Here is a 25,045-nt window from a genome sequence, read left to right as displayed (position 1 = left end):
CAGGGACTCTCTTGTATTAGTTGCTGTGAGGTAATACATAAGCCTATTACACCAACAGTGACCAAATACCAAAAAGAGGAAGTGGCATTATTACAGAAGACAAAAAGGTTAACTGATGTCAGAAAGGTCTCCTGGGCAGAACTGCACACATATTTGAGACCCGTGAGGTTTTTTGTTTGTTTGTCGAAAAGCTTGGCCCACGACTGCCATGCCTCACAAAATTAGTTAGCTAACCAGAAAACCTAGTTTGGCTTAGGGTCTTTTTACCATGTCACATGGTAAGAACCTGTATCAAAAGAAACGGCAACGGCAAAGATACACTTCCAAGTGTTTAAGGCCTGCCACAGTCTGGGGGTCGACTCCTTGCTGCAGTGGGATCACTCTCCTACAGAATCGAACGGCATCTGAACCCCCCACCCCAAGAGGAGGCAGAACAAAGGAGTGAGCAAACACATGAAGCAGTTTCAAGTTTTATCCTTTTTTTCTTTATACCCGATGCCTGACTTGCCTACAAAACCACTTCTGTAAAGTGACCAGTGGATATTTAGTCACAGTGCTTCAGAGTAGCAGAGGGTCTCTAGGAGGGCAATCACCTGCACCATCTAGGAAACGAGGCTGGCACGACCACAGCTGTTAAGAGCATCGGCCATACAGGAAGCTGATGGGCGCAGACTTAGGAAAGCATTTGTCCTTTTTTTCCACGCATACATTTACTTTAAGATTCCATAAAAAGTTGGTTTAGAAACACAAGGTTTATTAATGATCTGAATTAAGACACTCAGGTTAAACCAAACGATCTGTCATTCATACATGTAAACTGTTCTGATGAGCAATAGAACAAATGCCGAGCCCCACACCGCCTGGGGAGTCAAACACCCCACACAATGAACAGACCTAAATTACGGAGTTGAACTAAAACAGAAAAGCCTGAAGAACTCAGATCTAAGTAACAGAAACTGTATTACTCAGAACAAAAAAAAAAAAAAAAGAAAGAAAACCCTTTATTAATCAGTTGTAATTTGACATCTTCAGTCAGACTACGGTAGTGAAACCAACTGCTTTCTTGAGCAGTACCTTCCTAAAACACAGAAACCAACCCAAACCGACGTTAGGGCCCTTCTACAATGTGTAATTTCTTCATTATGATGGAATGCAACAAAATATCTTGCCCTTGGGTTGCTCAGTTTCAGCCCAAACAAATGCAAATGGCTTGTCAGCTGACAGCTGTTTGATAAGGCTCCCCTACAAGACCTGCATACTTTACTTTTTTCCGTGAAACTCGGGATGAAAGGCAGAAGGCAGGAAGAGAATTAATGTAGCATACAGTCTAAAGGCAATGCTACAACCGTGATTAAGTAGAAAAGTTAAAAGGCACAGATTTTCCACAGCTTCGCTGCGTGCAACCCATCCGTGTAACAAGTTGACAGGCCTAGCGCGTCAGCTCCATCATCCCCTCCGACAGCTAAAACGCAGCATTGCATCCCTTTTCAGAGAAAATTTGCGTCTGCACCATGAAGCGTTGTACATTATTTCTTAGCACTGCAGGGGGCTCAAGTCCATATGGAACCTTCACAAATATTACCACAGATCAAACCAGCGGCGTTTGGAGGCAGATTTGACATACCTATTTAAATGAACAGCAGGGGTCCTCGGGCAGCCTCGGGCTGCGGGGGAGGCTCGGCGGAGAGCCAGCCACAGCTCCATTAGTCAGCAAAGACACACTCTACATTTATCATTCATTTCATTTCTGCCAGGGCAAGAAGCTCATTTGCCCAAGGTCAACAAAAAGCGAAAAGAAGGTTTTCTTTTTTTTCCCCAAGAAATAAATGTACCTGACAAGTGGGGATTTTGTCCTTTGGGTTTGTGGAGCACAAATAAACACCAGAGAGTTCTAAAAAAGCCGAGTGAATGTGTGCCTGGGATTCAAGCAACCTGAAAGCTGACTGAGGCCCAGGAAGCCCGGTGCATGTTTTTGCAATTTTTTAAAAACCGTATAATGAAGAAAATAAAACTTGACACCGTGTTCTTAAAGCAAGATAGGTTCTGTTGTCCAAAACTGGGTATTAGCAGCTAGCCATTTTATTCATAATACCCTAGGGAACCCCCAAATTTGCACGCTATCAGACACTTAGAGCGCTGAAACAACGAGAAAACGCTGTTCCCAGTACACTCAAACGCAGTTGCAAGTCAACGTGTAATAAAACCATTTCTTAGGTCTTTGGAGGGCACATATTCTAGACTCATAACGCTGCATTTGCCTCTGAAAGGCAAAAACTGTATAGGATAAACAAAAAGTACAGACAACAATTCGCCCGTGGTAAACGCCTTACAGCCCCTGACACGCAGCCTTATCCTCCACACACGCGCATGCATTATGACTGAGCGGAGCACTGACCTCCGAAAATGATCTCAATTTGTAAATACCAGCATTTTAAGGCCAGACATTCAGACATAAATTCTATGGTGTTTATTTACCTTTAGCAAAAATGAGTTAATAAGATATAAAGTCTTTCAACATACTGCCTTACCTCTAGAGATCTTAGTTTTGCTCAGTCTGAAACATACTAGGTAAATCCTGAAGCCGAGCAAGATCTCTGGTACAGTCACTTAGCTTACAGTTCATATTATTAATCATCGATGTAATATACTTACATGCATTAATGAATAATACGACTGTTTGCCAGTATAAAAGAGAAAATGAAATGGACGGCCATCTTCTCCCCACTGGATCGCTAATAAAAAGTGAAATGAAAATAAACAAAAATAAAAATTTATAGGTATATTTAACTGAAGTTAGGAGACATGTCTACAATTCTGATTAACTTTTAATGACAAAACAGCATTAATATTTGGAATTTTAGTATTTGGTTCAGCATGTTTAATGTTCTGTAAACTATTTAGGATATTTAATATTCCACACTCGTTAACATAAAACAGTGTTTGTATCTGATAAAATATTCCTGTGCAGTTCATCATGAGAATTTCTAGAATTTGTTTTAAATAAACACACATAAAATAGCAAAAAATCATCTTGTTAGAACAAAGAATTTAAGTTTGGCTAAAAATACAACACACTCCCATATTCTTAAAAAGGGAAGCTGATAAAGTCAATGATGTCATACATTCAGGAAATTAGGAAAAGGCATAACATAGCAAAGAAAAAACTAAATGGATTTTTCCATGCCACATTATTTGTTCCAACTCTGCGGTAACACACCTCTGAGAGCTCAAACGTCTAAAACAGAAGGGCCCCCACAAGGTGTTATGTGTAATTCCTTTTGAAATACAGATGGTCATTCACATCTAATAAACACCAAACAAACTGAGGAATGGACTCACTGTAGTAAATAAACCAAACCTGACTCCACATCCTTTGCCCTTATTTCTACTGTTGTTTCTTGGTTAACCATTTGTGGGAACTTCAATATGTTAAAGGTACACTCCTCTGTCAATTACAGAAGTTGAAAACTCTTTTCTCCCAATCTATCACTCACTTCTTAAAAAAAAATTTTTTTTTTTTAGAGAAAGCATCTTTTTTTTTTTTTAAAGGAATGAGGTCCTTTATCTTTTTTTTTTCCCATGGGAAGGGTATGTGAGACAAACAGACACCTTAATGTGTTGAAATCCTTTGTCACACATCTTTTACTTTGGTTTACAGTGTCTTTCATAGTCAAGAAGTTTAAAATGTATGCATACTGTAGAATCTGTCACTTTTCTCCATAGCACGGTTTACTGGCTGTTTCTCACTATCACCCCTACTAAGGAGCCTTGCTAGACATCTTTTTTCCTAATTGCCTCCTCCCCATGAAACTTCAATATCACAAACATATCATAGATCTGTTGATGTATACAGAGGTCATTTGGAGGGTCGTAAACATTCTAACAGTTCAGACTTTTCTCACCTCCTATGAATCCATTTATGTCCCCTCGGGGACAACATCACTTCTATGGAGAGAGCATGCTTTAAGACTTTGGGATTTCTAAAAACTATTTTCCTATACTTTCTTCTGGAATTTTTATTTTTTTTTCATGCTCAGAAATTTCATCTATTTGAAATCTATGTTCATCAGGCAGAATCCAAGTTATTACCTTGTGTAGCAAAGAGAGTCTTTGTCCCATCAGTTTTTTGATACTACACTCTTCTGTTGAGTCAATCTTTTTTTTTTTTTTTAAGATTAATTTTAGAGAGAAAGAGAGTGCACTCAAGCAAGCACGAGCAGGGGGAGAGGCAAAGGGAGGAGAGTGAATCTTAAGTACACTCCATGCCGAGAACGGAGCCCAAAGTGGGGCTTGATCTCATGACCTCGAGATCACGAACTGAGCCAAGACCAAGAGTCCCACGCTTAACTGACTGCTCCTGTCCAGATGCCCCACTACGCTCTTGTGTTGAAATACCACCTGTACAATAAGTAGGATATTTCTGCTTCTGAGGGTAACTGACATTACACACAGGCCACTCTAAGTGAATATATTTAAAACAAAGACCAAAATTTCATAATAAATTCTGAAGAAAAGTCTTGACAGGGATTTTAGCTTGAAAAAGAAAACTAGATTCTTATATGCCAAAGGCAATGGATAAATTACTTCTCCAACATCATTCTCAGACTTCATGAAATCCTGCATATTTTCCCATAGTTGGAACTTCACTATGCAGTCCATTTGCACTGTATGTAGTGCTGAAGCAGTCAGAAAGTGCCTAAGAAAGACAACTATCATGGCTGCACATAAGACTCTACTGTAAAACTCGGGAGGGGTTTCTGAGTGGGCCTCATTTCGTGTGTGAGTATATAGAGGTGCCTGTGTATATACTTCATTTTATAATATTTCATTCAATCCAAGATGTCACAGATTTTAAGATGCCCCATCTTGTATCTTATCCAAAGAAGGGAGGAGAAAATGCTGAACATCATGGTTTATGTTAATTGTAAAATTAATCCTGTGGTCAAAAATGTTAAAACTGAAAAACTGTCTTGGAATTCACAAAATATGACATTAACAAACATGCTGCTGCTGAATACTCTAATCTGGTCCACTGGTCTGTCCCGACACTGCACACCACCACCCCTTGACTAAAATAAGCTTTTGCTGCATTTGATAGCTGCTAAGGTAACGTTCCTACATTACCCTTACTTTTTAAAAAGTTCTCTCTGCTTCTTACACATTTACCCTTTCGAATTAAGCTTATAAATACCTCCCAAAAGTCCTACTGGGACTTTGATTAAAATTATATTACGTCCGGGGGCTCCTGCGTGGCTCAGTTGTTAATCATTTGCCTTCGGTTCAGGTCATGATCCCAGGGTCCTGCGACTGAGTCCCACATCGGGATCCCTGCTCTGGGAAGCCTGTTCTCCCTCTCCCACTCCCCCTGCTCGTGTTCCTTCTCTCGCTATGTGTGTCTCTCTCTGTTTCAAATAAATAATAAAATCTTAAAACAAAACAAAACAAAACAAAATTATATTACATTTGTTAATTTTTAAGGAAGTAACTTTCCAATATCTTTTCTTATAGAACATGAAATCTTTTTTCTAGCTATTCAGACTTTCACCTATGAGGTTTATAATTTTATTAATTTTCATATTTACTACATAATAATTTTCTACATAAAAACTCATGCATATTTTTCTAAGTTTTATCTGTATTTTAGTTTTTAGTGTTCTTGATACTGTCCCCTCATTTAACTATGTTTTCTATAAAATTAACTTTATGTGATATGCCCTTCTTTCACTATTTTTTCAATGATTTTTTTTTTTTTTAAGAGCAGTTCACAGCAAAGTTGAGAGGAAGGTAGAGATTTCCCATATACCATCTTTGCCCCCAAATATGCATAGCCACCTCCATCATAAAACATCCCCTGACAATGTGCCTTTGTTACAAGTGATGAACCTACTCTCTCTGGAGAATTCTTATCACTCTAAGTCCACAGTTAACAGGGTTCACTCTTGTACACTCGGTGAGTTTGGATCCAGCACTATAATATCATACAGAGTAGTTTCAGTGCCCTAAGGATCCTCTGTGCTCCACCTACTCCCCTTAAACCCTGGCAACCACTGACCTTTCCACTGTTTCTGTAATTTAGCCTTTTCTAGAATGTCATATACGTAGAACATAGTAGGTAGCCTTTTCAGATTGGCTTCTTTCCCTCGGACATTTGCATTTAAGTCTCCTCCATGTCTTCTCGTGGCTTGACAGCACCCTTCTTTTTAGTGCTGAATAATATCCCATCATCTCTACATACCACAGTTTCATTACCCATTCAAATACGGAAGGACATCTTGGCTACTTTCAAGTTTTGGCAATTATGAATCAAGCTGCTATAAACACCTGTCTACAGGTTTCTGTGTGGACCTAAGTGTTTAACCGCTCTGGAAAAATACCAAAGAACACAAATGCTGGATCGTATGGGAAGAGTATGTTTAATTTTTTAAGAAACCCCCGAACTTTCTTTCAAAGTGGCTGTACCATTTTTGCATCTCCATCAGTGATGAATGAGAGCTCCTGTTGCTCACCATCCTTGGCACAATTTGGAGGTGTCAGTGTTCTGGATTTTGGCCATCCTAAAAGGCGTGTAGTGGTATCTCACTGTTGCTTTAATTGGCATTTCCCTGAGGTGAAGCATCTTTTCATATGTTTACCATGTATATACCTTCTGTGTTATCTATTAAGAACTTTGACCAATTCTTAAATTGGGTCATTGGTTTTCTTACTGTTGAGTTTAAGAGTTCCTTGTATATTTTGGATAACAGTTCTTTATCAAATACGTCTTTTCCAAATATTTCTACAATCTGTTGGCTTGTCTTTTCATTCTCTTGACAGTGTCTTTCTCACAGCAGAAAATGTGAATTTTAATGAAATCCAGCTTCTCCTTTGGTGTTGTACATAAAAAGCCATAGCCAAACCCCAGGTCTTTTGGGTTATTAATTACTGATTCAATTTCTTTAACTGATACAGACTTATTCAAATTGTCCACTTCTGGTGTAAATTCTGGCAGACTGTATCTAACCTACAAGAAACTGGTCCATTTCTTGTAGGTCATCACATCCGGAGGCATAGAGTTGTTCATGGTATTCCTTGATTGTCTTTTTAATGTCCCTGATCTGTAGCAGTATCCTTTCTTTCATTTCCAGTACTAATCATCTGTGTCCACACTCCTTTCTTTCAGCTAGCCTGACTAGAGGCTCATCGATTTTATTGATAAAATAAAACTGACGTATAAAATCTATTATCAAAGAACCAGTTTTTGTTGATTTTCTTCACTGATTTCCTGTTTTCAACTTCACTGACTTCTGCTATAATTTTTATCATTTTTTCTTCTACTTACTTCAGATTTAATTTGCTCTTCTTTGTCTAGTTTCCTAAGATGGCAGCTTAGACAAGTGATTTTAGATCTTCTTTTCTACTATACACTTTCACAATGCTATAAGTTTCCCTCTGAACACTTCTTTTGTCTATTGTTTTTATAAAGATCAAATACCAGAATTCCCTTGCCACAGACAAGGCTCAAGTTGATTGTTCTAGACTCTTTCAGTTCATTTACCTATGTCTACCTACCTACTGAAATACAGAGGACTGTCTGCATGTTTTTAAAAAACCCAATGGTATTAAGCTGTATTTACATTACATACTTCTTACAGACCATTTGTCTTCCCCTGGCCCCAAAATTCATGTTGGAGCCTAATCCTCCATGTGCTGGTATTTTGGTATGGGGCCTCTGGAAGGCGATCAGGTCATATGGGTAAAGCCATCACAAATAGGATAAGTGCCGTCACAGAAGGAACCCCAGAGATCCTGGGCCCCTTTGCCATGTGAGAACAAAGGGAAAGACAGCAGTGCATGAACCAGGAAGCAGGCTCTCACCTGGTGCCTTGATTTTGGACTTCCAGCCTCCAGAACTAGGAGAAATACATTTCTTTGGTTTGTAAGCCACCCAGTGTAACCTGAATGGACTAAGACAACACTACACCATTTTCACTTCCTTTTCTCACCCAGTTCTCACCTTTTCTCACAAAGTCTCCTTTGTACTAATGCAACTGGAGCTGCCTTTTTCTCTTTGGGGAGTGAAAGAGAGGGAGTGGGAGAGAGCGAGCAGAAACGCGTGAGTGAGGAGCAAGGAGTAGGGGCAGAGGGAGAGGGAGAGGGAGAGAGAATTTTAAGCAGGCTCCAGTGTCTGTGCAGAGCCTGACACAAGGCTCGACCACACAACCCTGAGATCATGACCAAGCCAAAATCAAGAGCTGGCTGCTTAACCGAGCCTGAGCCACTCAGCACCCCTGGAACTAGCTCTCTCTTGATTATCAGCACGTTACTCCACAGTAGGTTCTCCGACATTTAGTTAGCTACCCTATTTAGTGAACATTTAGACTGTTTCTAATTCTTTGCTAACATATACTATTTACAATTTCTAACCTGGTAAGTGATAATGATCTATCATTGTTTTATAAAACATTGTTTCTGATCTGATAATTCCTATGTTTACTGGTTACTTGTATTTTCACTTATGAATTGACTATTTTCCCCTTTGCCTACTTTGTCAGATGCTTAACTGACTGAGCCATCCCTGATGCTTGCTTTTTAAATTTATACTGCCTTTTTTCCAAAGAGAAGTTTTGAATTTTAAAATAGGTAATTTACCGATCTTTGTCCTTTTCATTTTTTTGTGACTTAAGGACATAATATTATCCATTATTTGATAGTTGTACGTTTATCCTTCAACTAACCACTTTAATTCTATTCTAGAGTGTAAACTTCTTATTTCTAAAATCATAATGAACTTTTAAGTCTTGACCCAATTCTGTCATGTTCTGGATACACTCTATTTTTTTTTTTTTTTTTTTACATTCCACTGAGTGGATTAAGAAATAGGACACTTCTGGGGCACCTGTGTGGCACAGCTGGTTGGGTGCCCAGCTCTTGGTTTCAGCTCAGGTCATTGCCTTGGGATCATGGGATCAAGCCCTGTGTTGGGCTCCAGTCTCAGTGCAGAGTCTGCTTAAGATGCTCTCTCTCTCTCTCCTTACCCCTCCCACCTGTGCTCATTCTCTCTCTAAAATAAATAGGTAAATCTTAAAAAAAGGGGGGGGGGCACTTCTGTCCACAGAAATGTGGATGCCTTGTTCCATTTATTTTTTAAAGACTGCTACAAAAATAAAACAGAAAATGAGAATAATCCAAATGTTCAGCTGAAGAAAATCATCCTTAGTAAAACCAATGACAAAACAGAAGGAAAGTGAAATGCAACACTCCAAACTGAATTAAATATTTTCAAACAAGCATTTGGGTTTACTGGAGGATACTCTGAATCAAATCTTCAAAATATGAGCTCGTGATGGACAAAAAAACTGAAAGTAATGAAACAACTTGATTAAACTCAGAGAAGAATTAGGAAAAAAGCTAAAAATCATCAGAAATGTAGACTGACTTATATAGAAGAAATAGATTAAAAGAAGAAATAGATTAGAAGAAGAAATAGATTGAAAATATATAAAGGACACTGGAGGAAAAACTACAAAAACCATCAAGAAAATGAAAATGAGACAAAGAAAAAATGAAGATGAGTCAGAAAGACAGACTAGAAAACAACCAAAGAAGGAATAACATTTACATAACTGGAGTCCCAAGGGGCAAAACAGAAAGTGAAACAGAACTAATATTTAAAACTATTAAAAAAACCTTCCTGGATATAAAGGACTTGAATCTACAATACGGAAAGAGCTCACTGCCAGCACAGTAAGCTAACTTTTCATAATCAACTCAATGTCATACTTCCACAAAGCTACTAAACAAAGGTAAAGAATCCTTAGGATCACCAGGAAAAAAGATCAAATGACTTATAAGGAAAGAATAGCTGGACTGATCTGAGACTTCTCAAAAACAACAGACAAAGAGGACAACAATAGTGCAGCACTTCTAAGAAACTCAAGAAAGTGTGAACCAAAGATTTTTCCCTCTAGCCTAGCTGTCCTTCAAGTATCAAGGCTATAGGAAAATAATTTTAAACACGTAAGTGCTCAAGAAATTTTGTAATCTATGACATCTCTTTGAAGAATCTACTAGAAAATGAACTCCATTCAACCAAAGGATGACAAGGGAAACTTTAACAAAAGGAGTTTAATAATTTAATTATAGATGTAAAATTAGAACAAAGATGAAGAAGAAGTGTATACAAAGTAATGCTGAAAAAATAGAATACACCAGATAACTATTTTTCTATGTGTATATGTAGATATGTATTTGTAAAGCTGGAATTCAATGTTTCTGAAACAGTTCCTGTCCACCAAAATATAGGTGAGAAAAATCACTATTTGTTACCAATGTGATCATCGTGTTACTTAGATCATCATTACACTCCATTCCATACTGACTTGTGTGGGTTTGGCCACCATGTTGTCAACTGGCAGGATGCTCATATCATCTCTGTACAATTAGCACTTTGCCCTTTACCTATACTGTGGCATGTTTTTATAAGAGTACCACTTAAGGGGCACCTGGGTGGCTCAATCGGTTAAGTGTCCAACTTTTGATTTCGGCTCAGGTCATGATCTCAAGGTTCCGAGACAGAGCCCCAAGTCAGGCTCAGCATAGAGTCTGCTTGAGTCTTTCCCCTCTTCCCTCTCCCATCCCCTTTGCTACTCTCCCCCACTCTCTGCAAGCGCTCGCTCTCTTTCATGTGTGCTCTATCTAAAATAAAAATCTTTAAAAAAAAAAAAGTATCATTAAAAAAAATTACAACTCACATAGATTAAATATTTTCAATATTCAGATATCCAAATAAGGATATTCTACTGTAATTCTAATATGGTTTTTAGTTTGTGGTCTGTTTTTTCTAGGTGGGCAATCTTAACATAACATGAATAATAACGGACTTATTCCTAACCTCTGTGCCTTTTTTAATCACACTGGTTAAGCCTTTCAGAACAATACTGAATACCAGAGGCAAGTGCAGGCATACTTATCTTATTCCTGAACTTAAGATAAAGTAATTCCAGTGCCATGCTTTTTAATTTAATGTGTTTGTTTCTCATGATAGTTTTTCTCAAACTAATAAAGTTTCTTTTTAGTTCTAGTTTAAGAGTTTCATCAAAAAATGCTGAATTTTATTTAATGACCTTTTCTTCATCTATGAAAATAGTTACTCCCTGACTCAAACAACTCATTAATAAATTCCTAATGTTAAGCCATCCTTATATTCCTGGGAGTAAAAAGGCCTTCTGGTATTTTCTCTTAATATAATGCTTTATTTCGTTTGCTATCATTTTATTTAGTGAGAACAGACTACAAGTTTTTATGCAATTCGTGTCCAGATCTAGTAATTGTCTGAGCCTTTAAAGAGAACCTAAAGGTTTTGTTATCTTTCTGCTCTGCAACAGTTCACATAACGCAAAAGTTCAGGGTTTCTCAAGTATGATAGAACTCACTTACCGAACCTCTGGGCCTGGTGCCTCTCTGATTAGATCTCTGATCACCTCTGCCTTCCCCAGCTTTTAGTCTAACCAGTATTCTCCCTAAGATAATTACTACCTGTTTGAGAGTCAGGGAAGTGTGGCAGTGCTTTGCAGTTGAGATTGTCAGGGCCTACCTATATCCTGCTTCAGCCACTTCCTTGTAGACCTGCAGTTCTGTTCTCTCAGACTGATTTCTTGGGTGTTCAGAACAATCTGCTATTTATCTAGCTGTGTTTGAGAGACGATGCAAGCTTAGGGTCCCACTACTCCTCCACCATCTTAACTCTACCCGCTCTGCCTCAGCCACTTCCAGCTGTGTTTTTGGTAGATTACTCTCCAGGTTTTAATTCCTTTATCTGTAAAATGGGGCACATAACAGTACCTACTTAATAAAACTGTTGTGAAGATTATGAGCAAATACACACAAAGCACTCAGAACTGCGCCTGGCCCACTCGAAGTTTCAATAAATACTAGTTATTACTTAGGATATTTTTCAAATTAATTAGAATAAAGCTACCCACAACAATCTTTACTTCAAAAATATCCTCTGAAGGGGTGCCTGGATGGCTCAGTCATTGGGCATCTGCCTTCAGCTCGGGTCATGATCCCAGGGTCCTGGGACTGAGCCCCACATCGGGCTCCCTGCTCAGCGGGAAGCCTGTTTCTCCCTCTCCCACTCCCCCTGCTTGTGTTCCCTCTCTCGTTGAGTCTTTCTCTGTCAAATAAATAAATAAAACCTTTAAAAATTAGTAAAAATAAATAAATAAAAATATCTTCTGAATATTATTGAAAATGATTATATTGTCTGTTTATGTTTTCTTTTTTCCTTGACCAGACTTGCCAGATGTTGATCAATTTCACTGGCTTTTTCTTTTTTTTTTTAAAAGATTTTATTTACTTATTTGTTCGAGAGAGAGAGAGAGAGAGAGAGCGTGGGAGCACAGGCAGACAGAGTGGCAGGCAGAGGCAGAGGGAGAAGCAGGCTCCCTGCCGAGCAAGGAGCCCGATGTGGGACTCGATCCCAGGACCCTGGGATCATGACCTGAGCCGAAGGCAGAGGCTTTAACCCACTGAGCCACCCAGGCATCCCTCACTGGCTTTTTCAAAGAACTAGTTGGCTTCATTTATCCTACCTCATCTCTAAAATTTCTTCATTCATCAATTTCATTCCTTTCCTACTTTCTTGAAATGAATACTGAGTTCATTTGTTTCCAGACTCTTTTAATGTCTATTAAATATGTTTGCCTCTGCATAATACCTGCCTATATCCCATAGGGTTTGATATGAACTGTTCTCATCTTTCTACATTTCTAAATAATCTGCAATTTCAATTCTGATTTCCTCTTTAATCCAACAGTTTTATGGTTCTAGTGATCTGAAGTCAGACGATCTAACCTATATAATTTCTACTTTTTTGGAACTTGTTAGATTTTCTCTATGACCTCTTACATCATAATTCTATTAATATTCCATTAGCATCTATACAGAAAAATATATTTTTGTACTTGTATGTGTAAGCTATAAAATCATGCTGTATTATTAGAATTCTTTAGAGCCTTATTTAACAGCTTTTGCTATGAACATTTCAATGCTAAATGCATGGTACAAAAAGGTTCATTGTCGTCAAATCCACTTAAAGGATATTAGATTCTATCAATATCAATTAACATTCTTGTCTCATCGAACCACTCTTCGACCCCCATGAATTCCATTTCATCTCGTGTTAGGTGCTATTCCTTGCGTCTGTCATCAATCTGGCATATATCTTTGTTTTTCCGACATTTTTATCACTTGCCTTAAACAGTAGAGCAAGATTTTTATGTTAACTCAATCTGGAAGCTTCCATCTTTTAATAAAGGAAGTGGTGGCACTTCACAAGTATCATAATCTATTCAAATCTAAATTTTGCTGATTTTTTTAACATAAAAATTAGTTTGCCTTATGTTTACAAAGTACAGCAAAATTGGTAGGTAGGTGGCAAAAAATATTTTGCTAATTCTAAAGGAATTCTTTCTAAATATAGTTAACTGCAATATGTAATAAAACCCCACCAATACTGACAAAATAACAGGAGCATTTTGCAGGGATGTCTGGAAGTTTCAGTTGTTACATTCCAGCTGATAGTAATGACAAATTTCTAATACTGAGAAGCTGGTATGATTTGAAAGAAACAGTTTTAAAGGCAGAGATATACAAGAGATGCAAAGAGACAAAGAGGACATGTAAGTGAGGAGCCTGTGAGGCTGAAATATATAGAAGCTACTAAAAATAAGAAAAAAAAATCAGTTACCACATTTACAGAAAAAGCCATTAAGTTTCTATGTCCTGTATATACAGTTCTATTTCGATAAACTTGAGTTGCACCTTTAAAACAGATGTGCACTTATTATCTTCATTTATTATCTCCCCAAGAGCTATCAACTGAAATGATGTTATAGTTTATAATCAACTATGTCAGAGAAATGAAGAAATATGAAAGACAATGTATTTATAAAAGGGCCCCTAATTTTTTAACAAGATTCAAAATAAAAGTTATCATTTCAAAGAGCGAAGTAGAGAAGTAGAATGAAAGAACGCCTAGCTCTGGGGGCCCCTGGGTGGCTTTCAGTCAGTCAAGTTTCTGCCTTCAGCTCGGGTCATGGTCCTAGGGTCTTGCCATCGAGCCCCACATCGGGCTCCCTTTTTGGCAGGGGGTCTGCTTTTCCCTCTGCCCCTGCTCATGCTCTCTCTTTTGCTCACTCTCCCTCAAATAAATAATAAAAATCTTAAGGAAAAAAAAAAAGAATGCCTAGCTCTGAACACAGGTTAAGACTTAGCAGATATATCAGTGCAAAACAAATACATTTTTTTATTGAAATATCTGCTCTCTTACCAATCTCTACTGAATCAGCTCTAGAAGAGACTGGTAATGCAGCCCTGTACAATAAGAATCTGTGGCTACCAGGCTCTTCTCTATGAAATCCACACATCTTTGCTGCAGAGTTAAATCCTTATAAAGAGTCAGCTGTGTCCATTCCCAAACCTGTTTATTACAATTGTATTTATTTCTGTAATTACATGAATTAAGTACTATATAAGCAGATGATATATAAGTAGAAATAGAAAAGACAGTTTTTGGTGCTGTGAAAACTAAACTGAATGCTTCAGAAAAACTGAAAGGCAAGCTACTAAAAAAAAAAGTCTGTTTCACTTCATTGCGGTTAGAGGAAAAATCTGTAGAAATACAGAAATATTCTGCATTTAGATTTCTTAGAAATTTAAGTTCTTTGTTCCACTGTGAGGAAACCAAAACTAAAAAACTTTGTGTCAGTGACAGCAGGGTTATGCAAAAGTAATGGGGAGAAACAGATACCTACTGAAAGAAAAAAACCATCTAGGGTACAGCAAAAGATTGATGAATAAGTATAAATTTATACTGAGTGTTTTTAAGAAGTAATTTCTAGCTTTAGTACTTAAAATTTTTTTTTCTTTGTTTTTTAAAGCAGGCTCAATGCCCAGCATGGAGCCCAGTGTAGGGCTTGAACTCATGACCCTGAGATCAAGACCTCCACTTAGATCAAGAGTCCAAGGATTAACCCACTGAGCCACCCTAGCTTTAGCTCTTTTTAAATTAACCGATAATTACCACCAGTCAACACTGGCTAACAGGCTTTCTTTTAATGTAAATTGGAAAACAGTAATTATTATTTCCTGGCAACCTTAAAGCCTGATGTATGTTTTCTTCAAAATTTAATTTTACACAGTTAAGAGATAAAGAGAAAATCTTAGAAGAAATCAGAGAAAACAGAAGGCAGACAAGGATGATGGCTAACTGCTTATCAGAAACAATGAAAGACAAAAGACAAGGAATTATATCAACAAAGGAAAGAGGGGTGGAGGGGGTGGGAGGGTCTATACTCAGTGAAAATATGCTTCCGAAATGAACAAAAATTTTCCATTTTCGAATAAAGGTGAATTAGTCTCCAGCAGATCTGTACCTAACTCTTCCTCAAAAAGGCATTTTAGAATGCAGATAAATGAGTGTAACACTAGTATAGGCATAAACTCTAACCTGATCTAATTGTAGTATTATTTAATTAAAAAGAAATAATTTGTAAATTCTAGTCATTTATTGTTAGTTATAAAATATTGCTGACCAGCCTCACAACTGCCATGACACAGGGGCATGTCCCCACCATATGTGGATGGCTGCTGATATGTAACCTGACATTGCAGTGAAGGAAGCACTGCTCATTCATTCTTCAATTAGCAATAATCAGCAATAATCGCGCCTCAGATAAACCTCATTGTCTACGATACTGCCACTGTGCAAAGCTACTGCTCATTCATTAGGAGAAAACTTACTTACCTCTTTGTTTTGGAAAAATCTGTTCAGGATGCTGTAAAATAAATTACAGTGCATTAATTACTATAACATATTATAAACCTAAGTGAAATTTTAAAAATATTAATGAAGAGAATTACCTTCATTACTGGCCTGGCTTGCTTCTCAAACAAACCACTCGGAAAAAGGTAAGCAATAGCTCTCTGAAAATATACACAAAGGTTAATTAACAACTGTTATAAACACAAGTTAATGTTATGACTAATACTTTCTGAGTGCTTAGTACATGCCAGAGATCTCATAATCTTTTAAACAGGAGAAAAAAAATGACCACATACACATCCCCCAGAGAAAAATTATTTGTCACTATTAAACTGGTTATTAACAATTTTCAAGTGTCAGTTTCAAACATGCATGTGCTCCCACAAATCCCTCTTTTATTTTTTTTATTTTTTCAAGATTTTTATTAATTTATTTGTCAGAGAGAGAGCGAGCGAGCGAGCACAAGTAGGCAGAGAGAGAGAAGCAGGCTCCCCGCCAAGCAAGGAGCCTGATGCGGGGCTCGATCCCAGGACCCTGGGATCATGACCCAAGCCGAAGGCAGTGGCTTAAGGGACTGAGCCACCCAGGCGTCCCCAAATCCCTCTTTCAAAAGCAAAGGAGAGGTGCCCCTCTACAACCTCTCTGGTAATGTGCTCAGGAGCCCCGCTTCGGACTCCCCGTTGGCAGTGCGAATATCAGAGACCGAATACTGAGAAGAGCAGGCTTCAAGCCTCACCCACCGTGACAGCCCCAGTGTTTTTAGATGCTCTCTGAACTCTTCCTAGGAAGTTTTGAGAGGTTTTTATACTACATTTTCCCAACTGGGTTCTCTGAAATGTCTGTCTCTCAATGGGGACGCTATTGGCATTCTGAGTGTGACAGCTCAATTGTAGGCAGCTTTGCCCTTCCCTGTCCTGTAGGTCACTTAACAGCCCTGGCCCTTCTCCACCATCTCTGCTGGTAATAACCCTAGCACCTGTGACAAATCTTGCCTGCACACATTTCCAAAAGCCCTCCACCTCCCAGGACTGCCACCAACTTGAGAACAACTGTGTAAGCCATGCCAGTGTCTTCGCCAACACCACTCCTCACAATCAAAAGCAAACCACACGCGTTTTCCTTTCTCTCGAATGGTGTCAGATGGGAAGTCTGTGGCCTTGGATCTTATTAGCACTGCATCTGAACTCTAACTGAACTGGCAGCTCACGTAGACACAGCGCTGCTCTGTTGGAGAAGCTGCTCTCAGGATGGGCCTCTGTGCCCTCCCACGCAGTCAGTGTGCTAAGACAGGATTCCACCCCTGAAAGTCAGGGGTCTGTAACCTGGGGCTTATCAATTCAGTTATCTTAGGGAGCCCATCTGTGTCTCTAAGTCAAGCTTCAGTCTCCCATTTGGCCTTCTGGCAGTAAAATGGACACTTAAGAAACCCTTCGATCACAAAGCAGAGTGCTAATTTTGTGAACATTTTTTTTTCTTTTTTAAAGCCAGGGACGACTCTGCCTTTCCTTCTCTGAGGGAGAAAAGGTGGACTTTTTAATAAGTGATGTTGAGACAACTGATTGCCATTTGGAAAAAGATAAAAGTGGACGCAAACTCGAGGATGTACAAGGATATACATATACAAGGATAAGCCACAGATGGGTCAGACGGCTGAACACAGAAAATCAAACAAGTATGAGGAGAAAACATGGCGAATTCCTCTATATAAGCTATACCTCCACAGGCAAAACCAGCACCATCACAGGTTATTCGCTGATTTACAACCACAAAATATTAGAACCCCCTCCCCCAAGGTTGGCTGCATAAATGATGTCATGTCCATGCCACCAAGCACTCTAGCCATAAAAAAAGATTGATAAAAGCAAGACACAAGGGAAATGTGCTTACAGTGTGACCTTTGGTGTAAGAAAAAGAAATAAGAAAATACATATAGGAATAGGGGACAATATACATAGGTTTCTTTCCATAAGGAACGGTACAGTGTAAACAAATAAAAATAATCATTTATTAAGGGGTAGGTGGCAGCAGGGTGAAGTCTACGGGGATAAGTAAGGCTTTCCTGGGGATGCCTTTATTCAGCTGAACTTTGAAGCACGAATATGCTGTATATATGAAAGACCAACATTTTCAAAAGAAACTCTAAAACAATATAAACAAAATAAACCTCCTTTCTTTCTTTTTTTAAGATTTTATTTATTTGACAGAGAGAGAGAGAGAGACAGCAAGAGACGGAACACAAGCAGGGGGAATGGGAAGAGGGAGAAGCAGGCTCCCCACTGAGTAGGGAGCCCGATGTGAGGCTGGATCCCAGGACCCCAGGATCATGAGCTGAGCTGAAGGCAGAGGCTTAACAACTGAGCCACCCAGATGCCCTATACAAACCTAATTTCTAATGACAAAAAAAACAACAACAACAAAACACCACAACAGCAAAGAATTCTTTAACTTTACTCGGAAGGTTTATTGTTAGTAATGTTAATATTAAAATTCTGAAACATTTTGTGTCTGTTATAGCATAAAGTAAATAAAGGTATCAATTTTATGGTGACCAAGATGTTACTCAGGAGAGAAGATACAAACATAAAAGAAATGTAATGTTAAGCTTGAATTAGACAAACCAAAACATACTTGGGATCTTTAAAAAATATTATTTCCTGGATTATTCCTATAATATTTAAAAGAGATTACTTTTTAGTTCTCTCCCCTCAAAGAGCATAGATGTAATGAAACTCTAGAATCAAGGAGTGGCCTCTAGCATCCAAATCTTGGTTTCTAAACACAGTTTCCTAGTATAAAAAACAGAGCATCTCAGGAAAAGGATTAATCCTAGGCCTAAGGCAGGGAAAGTACAGAATAAGCCTGAGACACCTTCCTGTGCCAGAAAACAAGAAAGTGCTTGAAAGGACAGAGAAACCAGCTTCAAGAAGCTCCCACTGGCCACACTTGCGACAATGTGAACATCAAAAAGAACAATGACAATGCCTGGTAACATACTCAATACATACATGTTGAAGAGTGTGCCTCTATAAACACACACACACACACACACACACACTCACTCACTCTCTCGCTCTCCAGGGTTCTGAAATAGGAAGCAAGGAGAAAAGGAAGGCCTCTTTATGAAACAATACCAGTTAATAAAAGTAGAAGGAATGAAAGAAGTAGAAAATCACCGTTTTATAACCTCCAAAGTAATCTTCAATTTCAGCCAAGGATCACCAGTGGATGATAAAGTCATTGGCTGAAAGGTTACTGGGGACTAGAATATTCAAGTGGACCCCAAATAATCACCCTACAGATGACTCCGTTATGAAGGGAAAAAAATCACTTACAATAAAGAGGTCAGTGGTCGCCACATTAACCAAGGGGTCAGATGTACAATCAATAGTGGGACAAGCTCATTATATACCTCCTGGTGTGAGGGAACAAGAAGTATACAATATCACACAAGTATTACCCTTTATACATTCTAAATCTAATCACCAGGAGCAAGCAGAAAGCCAGAATGTAGACAACCGTATAAGACAAGTGGTCTGGATTCTACAAAACTAGCTAGCTATAAAGACACTTTAGGGAAAACTGAGGAAATTTAAGTATAGACTATAGATTATAGATTATAGAGTGTTACAGATTTATTGTTAATTGTATTAGATATAAACGTGGTTACCATGGAAAAATGGTATGAAGGATGTATATATGTAGGGCTAAAGTAAATGCGGATACATTTAGGGGTTAGGTGTTATGATACTGCATTTTCAACTCACTCAAAATAAATTTTATACATACAGAGAGAAAGGGAATGTGGGTGGCAAAATGTTAACTGTCAAATCTATGTGAAAGGTATGTATGTGCAATATTTGTATTCACCAAATATTCAAGTTTTCTGGAAATTTGAAAATAAAAAAATGGGAAATGTTAAAAATTAAAAAGTAGGGACGCCTGGGTGGCTCAGTTGGTTAAGCAGCTGCCTTCGGCTCAGGTCATGATCCCAGCGTCCTGGGATCGAGTCCCACATCGGGCTCCTTGCTCGGCGGGGAGCCTGCTTCTCCCTCTGCCTCTGCCTGCCACTCTGCCTGTGCTCGCTCTCTCTCCCTCTCTCTCTCTGACAAATAAATAAATAAAATCTTTAAAAAAAAAAAATTAAAAAGTAAGTCCATCGGGTCTTTCCAAATCTAACCTGTCTCCGCAGGGCCACCATGAGACTACAGCACCTGTAGTAGCCCAGCTGGCCTTCAGGCCTGGTTCCCACAATCAGCCATGGCACTCCCAAGGCTGGTCCCAGACATCTTAGCCAAGGGGCTACTGACTCAAGGCCTGGGTGAGAATAACAGCATGGAAGACTGATGTACAACTCTGCAGCCTGGGGTAAGCACGCCAGGATTACAAGGGTGAAAGTCCAATCAACTTTTGAATCAGGTTCAAGCTGTCACTGGTATCATTTTCAAATATAAAAATTACTAGTGGGACACCTGGGTGGCTCGGTGGATTAAAGCCTCTGCCTTCAACTCAGGTCATGATCCCAGGATCCTGGGATCGAGCCCCGCATCTGGCTCTCTGCTCCGTGGAGAACCTGCTTCCTTCTCTCTCTCTGCCTGCCTCTCTGCCTACTTGTGATCTCTGTCTGTCAGATAAATAAATAAAATCTTAAAAAAAATTACTAGTAACCTAGGTGACTAGTGAAAGAGTTCAAGAAAGCAATGAAAATGTAAAGAATTTCATCCCGCAGCAGATTTCTCATGAAAACTAAGACATACACGAGTCACGAGGAAGTTAATCAGTAGAACTTGAAAATAAGGCACTGACTGCAAAGGGTGTCTAGGTCTTACAGGCAATCTCTGTATTGACTTAAAGAAAAGTAAAGATTTTGGCAGAAATATTCTGAAATTTCCTGGAAGGATCAGGAAAAGTAGCACTGCCTTAAACAAACAAACAAACAAAAAAACCTCAGCTAAGAAAAAACACATATTTACTAATTCATAATTCCTCACTATATTAGATGATAATGTTGATTTTATTTATTTTAGAAAGGATGTGCGATGCAGGGGGGGTGGGCAGGAGCAGAGGGAGAGGAATCAGACTTGGCGCTGACCGTGAGCATGACACAGGGCTCAATCTCATGACCCTGAGATCATGACCTGAGCCGAAACCAAGAGTCAGATGCTTAACCAACTAAGCCACCCAGGCACTGCAGGTGATAATAATAACACAACCAACTACACTCTATTGTATTAACTATATTATGCTATATTATATACTCTATTACTAATTACTGACAGGGCATGTACAAGGTACTCTGCTATACTGTACCAACTATATTATATTTGTACCAAATTATAGTAGGTTTTGTACTAAGTACTGTGGCAAAGATCCATAGAGTAAGACACCATGTTAGATAAACAGCAAAATCACAGGTTCAGTAAAAATAATAAAAAACAAAGGATGGCAGAAAAAGGAATGAATGAAGATACAGAACACAAAAGTTATCCCCCCAAATCCGTATTACATCTTTTACACCAAATTATGAGGAATAGGCTTTCTAATTCCAGTGGAGTTATGATATATTAGTCATAAACTGGTTACTTTTTAACCAAACAGAAGATACAAAACAGGAAAGGCACAGTAGGAATGTACATTTCGTCATCCGTCCAGCATGGAAGGGACAGTGCGACCACCACCTAACCCGGCACTTCCATTTACCTCCTACGGGCACTCTGAAGAGATTTCTTACAAATTCTGAGGCTAACAAAGGACTACCTGGATTTTATGAAAAAATAATTTTGTTGGCTTTCTGGGACTGCAGCCATTGTTAAAACTCAAGTAGGTGAATACCGTTTAAAAAAAGCGTTTATAGGAAGAAGAGAATTTTGAGTGTGTGCAGGAAGCTGCAGTGTTTGGAGCAGAGCACCATGTGCTGTAACATAGTAAAACCCTTACTCTCACTGTACTTCAGAATTCACAACAGAGAATGCTGAATATCTAAGTAACATAAGACCCTTACTACGTCCTATAACCATAAAAATATTCTCCAGGAACACCATTCCCGGTGATTTTAACTTGTGAGAACATCAGCTTTATCCAGTTGTTATGGGGACGAAATAAGGTATTTGCAAAAGCACAGCACCCCACAGGCACTAGACAAATGTGAGCTATACAAACATGTTCTATGTGAAACACTTTCCACATTATTTTGTATTAAGACTTAAAGTGGCAAAGATAAGAACCTGGACCTCCTGAAATTTAGTATCTGAATGTGCTCTTCCCTGCCGAGGTCAGGGAGCCAACCTAGGTCTCTCAGAAAACGGATTTACTTCTCCACTGGCATCAAGGACATTCACCTAGTTAGAGGTAAAATTAGGAGAAAAGCCTAACTGTGCTCAAAGGAAAATAAATTGACCATTTACTGTGAATCAGTTTTACCTCGACCAATTTTATTCAACAAATACTCATTGTACCTAAGTTCCAGGGACTCTGTGAGTTTAGGAAGCTATAGTTCCTGACCACATTCTAGCAGCAGAGACAGATGCATACATAATCTCAATTACAGGGGTCACTGTCACAGTACACATGGAATAACATGGCTTAGTAAAAGGATATTTTACAGGACCTGTGCTGCAGCTATTTCTAGGTTACACAGATGGAACCAAGGGAAGTGGCCACGAGCTTTTTTCAGCAATACTTTTCATCTGACTTTTCTTAGCAGTCACTTGTTCCTTGCCAAGTCATGTCTTTTACATACTGTCTTCTCTGCCTGGAATACCACTGTTCCATCTCTCCGTTTAACATTTTCCTTTTTCTCTTTTGAGACCTAGCTCAAATGCCAGCCCTCCAGAGCGACCTCCCCTAACTCCCCAAAGGCTCTGTCATTTCCCTTCTTTGTTTATAGCTGTGGGAGCACTCTCCACACTTGTCTCCTTCCCTATGACAGTCACAATGGACAGAGCTCTCAAGTCTCTCTAGAGACTTGAGAAGATCACTGGCCAGTCTGTTATTTTCTCCTCATCCTTCCTCCTGGCTTGAACTTCTACACTTCTTGTAGCAATCACAAAGGCTGATGCTCACCTCCTTTCATTTACATACCAATTCCTGCCCTGGGTGTGAGCCACCTACACAGGACTCCCAGTGTCACCCAGGCCAATAAACCCCCCTCAATTCCCATTTCTATCCTTAGAAGCACACACCCACTTTCTCAACGACCTTACTCTTCAGCCCAAATTCTGATCCTGCGATTGCTTGGGCTCACCAAGCCTTCCTCTGGAACCTCACGACCTACAGCCAGGTCTCTACCACAGAAGGTTGCTGTTTTCTGCTCACAGCCATGTTCTCCTCCAACCTCTCTCCAAGTTCTTCCATGGTCTCTTGTAAACACAGCTCTGCTCCTCGCTTAAATGCTAGTTCTCTCAGAGTTCCATCTCTGATTCTCCTCCTGTCAAGCAAATTCATGCAGAGAGGCTAAATCTATTTCTCTAGTTTCCAAACCACTCCCAACTGTTAGGTGTCTTTAGGATTGCTCCATTAAAGTATCCTAAAAGCACATTCATAGCTGCTCCTCAAATAACTTACTTTTGCCTCCTCAAAGTTCTTTCTCCCAGGCCCTGTTACCAATTCTTTGGATTTTACCTTGGTCACATGTAGAGGGTGCTCTCGAAGGCAAAGGACCTTGGTTTCTTAGTCACTGATTGCCCACCCCAGAGGGAGAACATCGGCAGGTATCATAGTCCCCCTTATTTGCGGATGATACGTTCCAAGACCCTCAGCAGCTGCCTAAAGCTGCAGACAGTACTGATCCCTATATATACTATGCTTTTCCCTATACATACATGTCTATGATAAAGGTTAATTTATAAATTAGATACAGTAAGAGATTAACAATAACAATATACTGTAATAAAGTTACATGAATGTGGTCTCTTTTTCAAAATACTTTATTGTACTGTACTAACATTTTCTTGTGATGGTATGAGATGCTAAAATGCCTATGTGATGAGATAATGTGAAGCGAATGATGGAGGCACTGTGATGTAACGTTAGACTACTAGTGATCTTCTGATATGACAGAAGGTGGATCATCTGCTTCTGGATGGGTAATAGAAACCACAGAAAGCGAGACAATAGGTAGCAGGGGAAAACAGTATTGAAAGGATAAATAAAGAAGCAAAATGACTGCACAGTCCTTGAGTGAATCAACTAGACTATGTAACACTTTATAGACAATTGGGGAAATTTAAATACAGATTAATATACAAATGATCCCATACTCGGTCATATACTCAGCCATACTGAGTCCCATGCTCAGACTATATTAAAATTAATTTTGTTAAATGTGATAATGGTATTGTGGTTATATAGGAAAATATCCTAACTTTTTGGAGATGTATACTCAAGGATGTAGGGGTAAAGTGTCATAACGTTTGTAACTGATTTTAAAAGAAAATAGTTCAGCGGCACCTGGATGGCTCAGTCAGTTAGACTCAGGTCATGATCTCTGGGTCCTAGGATCAAGCCCCAGGTCAGGCTTCCTGCTCAGTGCGGAGTCTGCTTCTCCGTCTCCCTCTGGTCCCACCACCATACCCTCCCCATGTTCTAAGAAAGAAAGAAGAAGGAAGGAAAGAAGAAAAGAAACAAAGAAACAAAAAAAAGAAGAAAGGAAGGAAGGAAGAAAGGAAGAAAGAAAAAAAAACAGTTTAGCCACAAAATATATAGGGGGAGCAAATATGGCAAAATGTTATTTAAACTAGGTGATGGTCACATGGTATGCATTATACAATTATTTCTTCTTTTCTGTATGGCTGAAATTTTTATAAGAAAGAGCATACAAATTAATGTTTATGGCTATCGCTATTGGCTTAGACTATTTCAGTTTTTCAATTTTGGTTCCTACTCCCATATAATATACATACATAATACATGTATGTATGTATGTATACATGGACATATATACATATATACACACACATATAAGACATGAAGCTTTTGCTCGTCTATAATTGAATAACCAAACAACTGAAATTGTTTTAATAAACCTGTTGTTTCAGTCAGATAAAAGCAACCATTTCCTACATTTCTAAATTTCTACTTATTCTTACAGTGTATTTTTGAACTGTTTTCAAAACCAATTCTTCAGGTATTTGGAATCATGTCATTGAAAAACAATATAAAAATGAAATTGCAGAATATTACTTATACTTCCAAAGTATTCCCTTTCTTTCAAATAACACAAGGCAAAAAAATACAAATTCTTAC

General features: G+C 38.7%; 1 protein-coding gene and 1 non-coding gene across 4 annotated transcripts in view; both read right to left on the bottom strand.

Annotated features, from left to right (window-relative positions):
- MRPS9 (mitochondrial ribosomal protein S9) overlaps window positions 1-25,045 on the bottom strand; it is a 65,576-nt gene that overhangs the window by 17,441 nt on the left and 23,090 nt on the right. For all 3 annotated transcript variants that reach the window (XM_047745280.1, XM_047745279.1, XM_047745278.1), the window contains exons 3-5: window positions 15,904-15,966; window positions 15,788-15,818; window positions 2,653-2,732 (exon numbers count right to left, since the gene is read on the bottom strand). In XM_047745280.1, the coding sequence (XP_047601236.1) occupies window positions 2,653-2,732; window positions 15,788-15,818; window positions 15,904-15,966 (174 nt within the window). The remainder of the gene's footprint in view (window positions 1-2,652; window positions 2,733-15,787; window positions 15,819-15,903; window positions 15,967-25,045) is intronic.
- Window positions 15,615-15,755, bottom strand: LOC125110116 (U4 spliceosomal RNA). Its single transcript, XR_007130448.1, has one exon. It is a non-coding gene; the product is annotated as a U4 spliceosomal RNA (small nuclear RNA).

The sequence above is a fragment of the Lutra lutra genome, chromosome 9 (genome assembly GCF_902655055.1).
Source record: "Lutra lutra chromosome 9, mLutLut1.2, whole genome shotgun sequence".
NCBI lineage: Eukaryota > Metazoa > Chordata > Mammalia > Carnivora > Mustelidae > Lutra > Lutra lutra.
The sequence above is the reverse complement of the archived record's forward strand: the minus strand, read 5'-3'. Positions and strand labels throughout refer to the sequence as shown.